At 44.4% G+C, this 10023-nt stretch overlaps 1 protein-coding gene across 1 annotated transcript in view; it reads right to left on the reverse strand.

The window, feature by feature from the left end:
- The window catches only part of HNF4A (hepatocyte nuclear factor 4 alpha), a 65482-nt gene extending 59257 nt beyond the window's left edge, over positions 1–6225 (reverse strand). Inside the window, exon 1 of the mRNA XM_066387750.1 lies at positions 6079–6225. Coding sequence (XP_066243847.1) covers positions 6079–6127 — 49 coding nt within the window. The 5' untranslated portion in view covers positions 6128–6225. The remainder of the gene's footprint in view (positions 1–6078) is intronic.
- Between the last annotated feature and the right edge of the window lie 3798 nt (positions 6226–10023).

Genomic DNA, 10023 nt, shown 5'->3' on the forward strand with positions numbered 1-10023 from the left:
TCTATGTGCCAGACACTTAGCCCTTTATAGATATTAACCTCATATAATTTTCAAAACCCTATGAAGTGGATGTTATTTTTTATCAGCCCATTAGGCAGATGAATAAACTGAGGCACAAAAATTAAGTAATTTACCTAAGTCCACACAGCTAGTAGATGGTAATTTGAGTTGGGGCCACTAATCATGATATTATACAGTCCTTCAGATGCTACTATAAGAGATAACAGTATAGGTAAAAGAATAAAGTTTTGGTATCAGACAGAATAGATTTTAATCATTCATTTGCTGTGTCATTCAGGGGAACTTCCTTAACAATTCTGAATCTCAAACTACTTGGCTATATAATGAAGAGACTACTTCCTACCTTGATAGGCTATTGTATAGATTAAGTAGATTAAGTAGAAAGAAAGTAGCCAGCATCCTGTTCCTTATGTAGAAGGGGGTAAAATGGAAATACAATCTTATTTCTTTTTTTTTTTCTTTACAGAGACAGAGAGAGGGATAGACAGGGACAGACAGATAGGAACGGAGAGATGAGAAGCATCAATCATTAGTTTTTCGTTGCGCGTTGCAACAACTTAGTTGTTCATTGATTGCTTTCTCATATGTGCCTTGACCACGGGCCTTCAGCAGACCGAGTAACCTCTTGCTTGAGCCAGCGACCTTGGGCTCAAGCTGGTGAGCTTTTGCTCAGACCAGATGAGCCCGCGCTCAAGCTGGCGACCTCGGGGTCTCGAACCTGGGTCTTCAGCATCCCAGTCCAATGATCTATCCACTGCGCCACCGCCTGGTCAGGCCAATCTTATTTCTTCACAGGCCCACCCTTATGCTGAAGGCATGTGAGTCAGAAAAAATGAAAGGGATAGTTCCTGCACTTAAGCATCTCATAACCCTGTTAGGAAGAAGATAAATCATTCATGAAACAATCAGAAAGGTCCCAAGATACTTGCAATAAGGATGGAATTAGTTGTGGTCAAATGTAAGTAAAATCAGTGCAGTTTATGGCCAGGCTCTGGGCCTTTGCACATGCTGTTCTTCTTCCTTTCTTTTCTTCTGGCTCAGTCCTGCTAAAACTTCAGGTTTTGGCTTAGATATCAGTCCACTGTTCCAGGGTCAGAGGTCTCTGACCCCTCCCCCTCCTCCTAAGTCACTTTGTGTTCCCACAGTGTCCTATTCATGTATATCATGGCACTCTGTCTTTGATGGCTGCTGGTTTGTCTGTTTACCCCACCACACTGGGCACTCTGAGATCTGAAGCCACATTTTATTCCCCTAGGGCCAAGCAGAATGCCTAGTACTCGTTGAAGTAATGAACAAGTACACAGACTTGACTTGTAGGGGTGAATACACAATACAGTGTACAAATGATGCGTTGTAGAATTGTACGCCTAAAAACGATATAATTTTTTTAACCAATGTCACCTCAATAAATTCAATTAAAAAATGAACAAGTGACAATGAATTAATGAACGCAGAACCCTTCCAGATAGAGATGAGGCACTCTGTGTATCCATAGCCTTCCTTTATAAAGTAAAACAAAATAAGGCAATGGTTTCTGAACTCTGCTGACCCAATAGCCAAAGTTACATAAGGAACGTAGCAAAAGATTAGATTCTTGGAACTCATCCCAGGAGATTCTGATTCACCAGGTCTGAAGTGGAGCCCCAAAATATGTGAGTTTAAAAATTTCCCATCAGCAGCCAAGTTTGTGATCCATTGAACCACAGGGGATCAAACTGAAATTGAGGTGGGTGGGAAGATGATACGGACAAGGGAGAAAGGGGGAAAGGGCGAGGGAGACTGTATTTTGGGAATGAAGGGTGGGAACAGCATGCCTGATACCTGACACAATCCCATAGTCCTCTAGTATCTGAGGTCCTACCCAACTTTGGGCCCATCAACCCTTCAAGGGGACAAAACACTTTATAGTTTATGATATTTTTCTTCCTCATTAGTTAATGGAATCCTCACAACAACCAAGTCAGATGAAGAATTGAGGACCAGATTGCTTAAGTAAAGTGCCCACCATTGTACAACTTTAAGTGGGAGGGACACAACCAAATTGCCTCTGACAATAGTCTCTGAACTGGCTTGAGGCTGATGCCATTGTTCAAAGAAACTAGGCCTATGTACCCAGGAAAAATAAGGCTCATCTAGAACTTAGAAACAGATAGAGTGCCCTGACGGAGGATTGTTGACCATTGGCCAAATCACACTGGCTTCTTACTTGTCCTGTTCTGAGTACTTACAGGTACTGCTATCCCAGCCCAACCCATTTCATTCATCCATCCACCCACCTATCCATCCATCCATCCATCCATCCACCCACCCATCTGTCCAGTTACTTATTTATCCATTTATCACATCCACACACGTCTCCATCCATCCCATCCCACCCATCCATCCACCATAACCACCCATCTATCCATCACACCTATTCATTAAACCAGGGGTCCCCAAACTACGGCCCGCGGGCTGCATGCAGCCCCCTGAGGCCATTTATTCAGCCCCCGCCGCACTTCTGGAAGGGGCACCTCTTTCATTGGTGGTCAGTGAGAGGAGCATAGTTCCCATTGAAATACTGGTCAGTTTGTTGATTTAAATTTACTTGTTCTCACCTGACCTGTGGTGGAGCAGTGGATAAAGCATCGATCTGGAAACACTGAGGTCACCAGTTTGAATCCCTGGGCTTGCCTGGTCAAGGCACATGTGGGAGTTGATGCTTCCTGCTCCTTCCCCCTCCTCTCTCTCTCTCACTCTCTTCTCTAAAATGAATAAATAAAAAAATATTTAAAAAATAAATTTATTTGTTCTTTATTTTAAATATTGTATTTGTTCCCATTTTGTTTTTTTACTTTAAAATAAGATATGTGCAGTGTGCATAAGGATTTGTTCATAGTTTTTTTTATAGTCCGGCCCTCCAACGGTCTGAGGGACAGTGAACTGGCCCCCTGTGTAAAAAGTTTGGGGACCCCTGCATTAAACTATCTACCCATCTACCCAACTTACCAATTATTCATCAATCCATTAGTCCCATCCATCCATCAATCTATCTCTCTATTCCATCTGTTCCTTCCATCCATCCATCCATCCATCCATCCACCAACACATCACAACTGTTTATCAAACCATTTATCTATCCACCCACCCAGATATTCATTAATTCATTCACCTACCCACCCAGCTATCTTCACATTCATTCATTCAAAAAATAATGTAGCCTGACCAGCCAGTGGCACAATGGAGAGCGTCGAACTGGGATGTGAAGGAGGTTCGAGACCCCAAGGTCGCCAGCTTGAGCATGGGTTCATCTGGTTTGAGCAAAGCTCACCAGCTTGGACCTAAGGTCGCTGGCTCAAGCAAGGGGTTACTTGGTCTGCTGTAGCCCCACGGTCAAGGCACATATGAGAAAGCAATCAATGAACAACTAAGGTGTCGCAGCGAAAAATTGATGATTGGTGCTTCTCATCTCTCTCCGTTCCTGTCTGTCTGTCCCTATCTATCCCTCTCTCTGGCACTCTCTCTCTCTCTCTCTGTTAAAAATAATAATAATAATAATGTAGACTTCATCAAAGTCTACATGGGGCTAGGACCTATGGTAGCCTGGAGTATAACAAGAAGAATTAGACAAATACAGACATTGCCCTCAAAGAGATTTAAGATGGTTACAAAAATGACAAACTCCCAAAGGGCCAAAATATACAATTGAGGGAAATTTGTTGAAAGGAAAACAAGGATAGGAAAATAACAAATCCAGGAGTCAGGTTAGTACACAAATATGCACACCATAGCATCTTATCCTCACAGTTGCTAAGGGCATTCCCAAACTTGGTGCTGGACTATATCTTGGCACCCAAAGCAAATACTACAACACAAAAGTTACAGTATAATAATTGTGGCTGACACTACCTAGCAGCTATTCCTTCTTCTTTATAACACAGTGCTGTTATGTGTACCCAGGGCACATTTGAAAATATCTGGAGATATTTTTGGTTGGCACAACTAACAGGGAAGATATCCTACAAGCATTTAGTGAGTTGAAGCCAGAAATGTTGCTAGACAACTATTATGAGAATAAATAAAGTAATAGATATAGAACATCCATCCATCCATCCATCCATCCATCCATCCGACCAATGTTTGTTGAATACTTGCTATGTAATGAGCACTGCACAGAGGCTGGGATAAAGAGACCTGAGTGGACATTCTACAAAGTAGATAGATCTGGGATACAGTGAGAGGCTGTTAGGTATATTATTATTATATTATCATTGGGAGGAACTCTATGGGGCCTTCTGACTGGTCCCATTGGGGGATAATGAGTCTTCCTCTGGCCAAAGGGTTAACCAAGTCTTTATTTTTGCAAAATTTTTAAAATTTATTGATTTTAGAGAGAGAAAAAGAGAATGAGAAACATTGATTTTTGTTCCACTTATTTCATTGGTTGATCCTTGTATGTGCCCTGAGTGAGGATTGAACTCACAACCTAGGCGTATCAGGACAATGTTCTAACCAACTGAGCTACCCAGCCAGGGATTAGGGACAACCAAGTCTTGCAACTATGTTTCAACCTCCTCCAAAGCAGGCCCAGCCCTTTAGCTATGCAAACTCTTTTAACAGCACAACCCTCTGTAAGATAGGTCTTGTATTTTTACAGATGAGGAAATAGATAGAGAGGGGAAGTGACTTGGCCCAAGGTCACACAGCTGGGCTGTGGGATAGACCCCCAGGCTGTTTTGGACTCTTCAACTTCTGCTATCACAGAGTCCTGCTTGATAGTGGATCAAAAAAAGATCTCCTGGACCAGTCAGGAGACTAGTGCCTGATTCCTTGGGGCCATCTGTCCTCAGCTAATGAGGGCCTTAAATTCTATCTATTGAGTCCTTACAATGTGTGTGGGGCCGAGGGCTTACACCCTTGCTTTCCCTTAGTTATCCAAGAGGACATTGAAAAACTCTATTTCAACTTCACAGATAAGGCAACCAAGGCACAGAAATGTGGAATAATTTGTCTAAAGTCACAGAATACTACAGCTGAAATCTACTGGATTCCAGAGGCCAAGCTCTGTGCATACATGTGATCTAAGTTGGTTTATGAAAGGCACCTAATATTTAAAAATCCAAAATATGCAACAAAAACAAAAAAGTAAAACAGGCATTCTCTTCAATCTCCCTCCTCAGAAACAAAACTCGGTTACTAGTCTTTTTGTGTCCTTCCGTTAATTTTCTATGCAAATAAAATGTGTGGACATGTATATGTGCACATCCGTTTTGTTATCAGAAATGTCATATACTATACACAGTTCCTGAACTTACTTTTGGATTTAATGCAACTTGGAGGTCCTTCCCTCTCTGCACACAGGTATGCATTATTTTCCAACAGGATAGCATTCCACCCTAAAGATGCATCATCATGCTTCATTTACCCTTCCCCTCCTGTCTGACATTCGGGTTGCTTCCAATTTTGGAGACTCCCTGAGCAGGAGAGCCCAAGCCCTTCACCGTCAGTAACACACACCTCCCTAACCTTGCATCTGAGTTGCACACACTAGCACAAGATCATTCTCATTTTCCAGAGCCCCACTGTGCGTTAATTTATACCATTTCCCCTTGCTGAATTTCCCAGACCTGATGGCCCTCATCAGAGGGGCAGGCCACCTCTCTCTCCTCTTGGGTCCCCTCCCACCTAGACCATGACCCAGCAAGGTTCTCCGTGGGCTTTTAGTTTGTCCTTGAGGCAAAGTAGGGGACGATGCTTCAAGCCCCACCCCCTGTGAAATTTTGGAAGAACCCCTGGGATGCATCCCCTAGAAGGCAGTCTCTCTGGGCAGGAAATGAGCCAAGCCACTGTGTTAGGGCTCCTGCGGCCCCTCCCAGCACTTCCCACACCGCATCTGCCATACCTTTTGAAAGCTTAGTGAAGCCAGTCACGTGCCTCCCTGCCTTCCTGTCATTCCAAAGGAGCTCTGAGGGTCTTCCCCTTGGAAACACACAGGGAGTTGTCCCATGGTTTCCCAAACTTGACCATGATCCCACCCTGTCCTGGCCTCCCCTAGTCCCAACCATTGTCCCCACTCACCATAGGGACTCTCCACTGGAGCCCCAAGGGCCGTGTTCACACTGACCATGGCCGAGCCCACCCAGCCGGAGACCCGGGAGCATGGAGGAGCCGGGGCCCCACACACAGCAGCGGTGGGAGCCAGTCCACCAGGAAGGCAGGAGTGCAGCCAGCTGCCACCGCCCGGTTATCTTATTGATTCTTCTAATCACCCAATGTGGGTGGATACGTTAAAGAGTAACCAGTCACTTAGGGAACCTGCGGCTGGGGACTGTCACTGTTGTTATGGCAACGGCAACCTAGCCAGACCTGGGGTCCACTTGGGCCCCAGTCCTGCACTCTGGGGTTGGGGACACCTGAAGCCAGAAGTAGGGGACATCAGCTTCCCCACCCCCAACTTGAGGGTGGGGACTGGCCAGGAGGGGATGGGAAGGTAAGAGTCCAGTCTGGGTTGGGTTTTATGACTCCACAGAATGGGTGTGGCAGGAGTGGGAGGGAGGAGCAGAGAAGAGGAGGAAGGTGGAGGGCTGTATGTGTTAAGCACCTACTGGATGCTAGGAGATGCAGACAGGCATTGCCCTATTTCAGTTAAATCCAGATGAGGAAATTGAAGCAGAGAGAAGTTGCTTGCTTCGAGTGTCACAGTTGATACAAAGAAAGGTTGGAATTACGACTCCCCTTCATCTAACATGTTTATTGAACACCTACTGTCTTAGACTCCAGTGGTACAGAAATGAGCACAGCAGCTGTCATCCTGCACCCATGGAACTTGTGGGCTGAGAAGATGGGCATTAATCAGATAATATTAAAGATATTAGTGCAAACTGATGAATGCTTTCAGGGCTGGAGAGACACAGGTCTGCTTCCAGACCGAGGGACCAAAGATATTCTGCCCACCCCCTCCACTGGTCCGTTGGTCTCCTTCCCCATTTGAAAGGTAACCTACAGCTGACATCTGCATTCTGGTCTCTGAATGCAGGACCATCCTGCGGTTTAGCTCTCTTGCATACTAGACACCTGCTACCTGGCTACTGGGGAACAGTCCCATTTCTATTGTCCCAGTGTTGGGTCTCACGGCCTGACTTGGGATTCTGAAATCAAGGTCTCCGTCATGTTAGAGAGAGGTCAAATGAGAAGCAGTAAAACTTGGGACTCAGAAGAATCAGAACACCCAGCCCCACCATTGTCTTGCTGGATGGTTTTTGGGAAATGATGTCATTTCCCTAGCAGGGGTCGTCAAACTTTTTATAAAAACCGCCCACTTTTGCAGTGCTGGTCAACCTGGTCCCTATTGGCCTACCATGAAAGCTGGAATGCCAGTATATTATCTTGATTTCTACCTCACTTCTCTCTCAGCTCCTTACTTTCCAACCACCTGACAAAAACCCAAGCCTAGATGAACCTCAGCACTTTGCTTTTATCATGCCTGCATGCCAGCAGCCAGTCACTGCTAAGAAAACAAATCACTTAGAGGACAGACCGGGGCTGCCATAGGGTCACGATCCCCAATGTCCGCGCGGGGCAGAGCTTCGCCGTCTCTCATCCTTGCTCTTCTGTTCTCTACCTCTATAGCAAATCTTTTCTCTCTTCTAAGCTTTTCCGTTCTCATCCTCCGCAGGATGACACTTTACCTCCTTCACATAGAAAACAGAAGCCTGAAACTCAGACCTGCCTCAACTCCCTACAAAAATTCACCTGCATTTGCACTTTGCTCTCCTCCTTTTGTCCTGAACCACGTGGGTCTGCACCCTACCCTTCCCATTGCTCAGGTGCCCCACATGACCACCTGTGATTTCTCCTACATTTTCAACCTCTCCCTCTCCAGACTTTTAAAATCAACTTTACTGAAGTATAATGTACATACAGTGAAAATGTACCCTTTTTAAGTGCCCAGTGTTACGAGTTTCGGCAAATGCAGACGCCAGTAAAGCTCCCTTTATTCAGCAATCAATTCCTCGGCACCTCCCACTCCAGGCAACTACTTATCTGCCTTCTGTCACTCTAGATTAGATTAGTCTTTTCTACAATGTCACAGAAATAGATTCAGATGGCATTTACTCTTTTGTGTCTGGCTCCTTTTGCTCAGCATGTTTGTGAGATTCATGCCTTTTTCCTTCCTAAGTAGTATTCCACTGAATGGATATACTGCAATTTGTTCACCCATTTGCCTGGTGAAAGACACTGGGATTCTCTCCAGTTTGGAGCTATTGATAATTAAGCAGCTATGTATATCCATGGACAAGTCTTCGTGTAGATATATGTTTCATTTCTCTCGGGTAAATTTCTAGGAAAGGAATTGCGGGTTGATAGGACATGTATATGTTTAATTTATAAGATACTCTCAAACTGTTGTGCAAAGTGGTTGAACTATTTTGCACTTCTGCCAGCAGGGCAAGAGAGCACCGTATCCTGGTCACCACTTCTTGTTGTTAGTCTTTTTAACTTTAACTGTGTGATGTGATCTTTCCTTTTGCTTTTGTTTTAAACTAGTTTCCTAGGTAGAAAAAAGTAATACATTCCCACATTGAAAATAAAAACTGTACAAACAAAATAAAAGTAAAACTTTCTGTACCTTAATTCCCACATCTCACACTATTAAACTTAAAAAAACAAATTCTTATATATAGTTCCAGAAATTATACATATACACACACATACATACTGCTATGGACTAAATTGTGCCCTCCCAAAATTCACAGGTTGAGCCGCCCACCCCCAGCTTGTAGTTGAAGCTAGGATCTTCATGGAAGTAATTAAGATTAAATGAGGTCATAAGGGTAGAGCCCTGATCCCATAGAACTACTGTCCTTATAAGAAGAGGTTTGAGAGAGAGCTGTCTCTCTGCCACAGGGGGGGGGGACATGGGGAGGAGGCAGCTGTCTGCAAGCCAGGAAGAGAGTTCTCACCCACCCAGATATACTGGCACCCTGATCGCAGACTTCCAGCCTCCAGAATCATGAAGAAAATAATCGCCACTGGTTAAGCCACTCAGGCTATGGTATTTTGTTATAGCAGCTTGAGCTGCTTAAGACATAACACAAACGTAAATGCATATAAAGGCATGGGAACATACACACACTCTTCTGCCGCTTGACTCTCCTCACCGCAGCCCTTAGCATCTATGCGCTATCCCCACACCAGCACACCTACCTCATTCTGCTGAGTAGCTGTGTAGTATTCCACAAACATCCCATTAAGTGATTTACCAGTGTCCTGTTGCTGGACAGTTAGGTTGTTTCCAGGCATTTGCCACTACAAATAGTGACTATCTTCATACATGTGTCTTGACCCACATGGGAGAAATTTATCTGTAGGAAAAAATTTTAGAAGCAGAATCCCATCAATACTTACATATGCTATAATATTCTTTCACTTAAAAAAATTCCCTCGACCGGGTGGTGGCACAGTGGATAAAGCATTGGACTGGGACGGAGGACCCAGGTTCGAAAGCCCCAGGGTTGCTGGCTTGAGTGCAAGCTCATCTGGTTTGAGCAAGGCTCACTACCTTGAGCCCAGGGTCGCTGGCTTGAGCAAGGGGTCACTCGGTCTGCTGTAGCCCCCCCCAGTCAAGGCACATATGAGAAAGCAATCAATGAACAACTAAGGTGCCACAACGAAGAATTGATGATTCTCATCTCTCTCCCTTCCTGTCTGTCTGTCCCTATCTGTCCCTCTCTCTGTCACAAAAATAAAATTAAAATATATATATATAAAAATTCCTTCAATAGCTTTCTTCCCCATCTAAACTACTACATCTGCTCTCTCCTCCCTTTGCTGCTGAATTCTTCTTCTTCTTTTTTTTTTTTTTTAACAGAAAGAGAGTCAGAGAAAGGGATAGATAGGGACAGACAGACAGGAACGAAGAAAGATGAAAAGCATCAATCATCAGTTTTTTGTTGAGACACCTTAGTTGTTCATTGATTGCTTTCTCATATGTGCCTTGACTGTGGAGCTACAGCAAACCAA

Source organism: Saccopteryx leptura, chromosome 5 (genome assembly GCF_036850995.1).
Source record: "Saccopteryx leptura isolate mSacLep1 chromosome 5, mSacLep1_pri_phased_curated, whole genome shotgun sequence".
Classification (NCBI taxonomy): domain Eukaryota; kingdom Metazoa; phylum Chordata; class Mammalia; order Chiroptera; family Emballonuridae; genus Saccopteryx; species Saccopteryx leptura.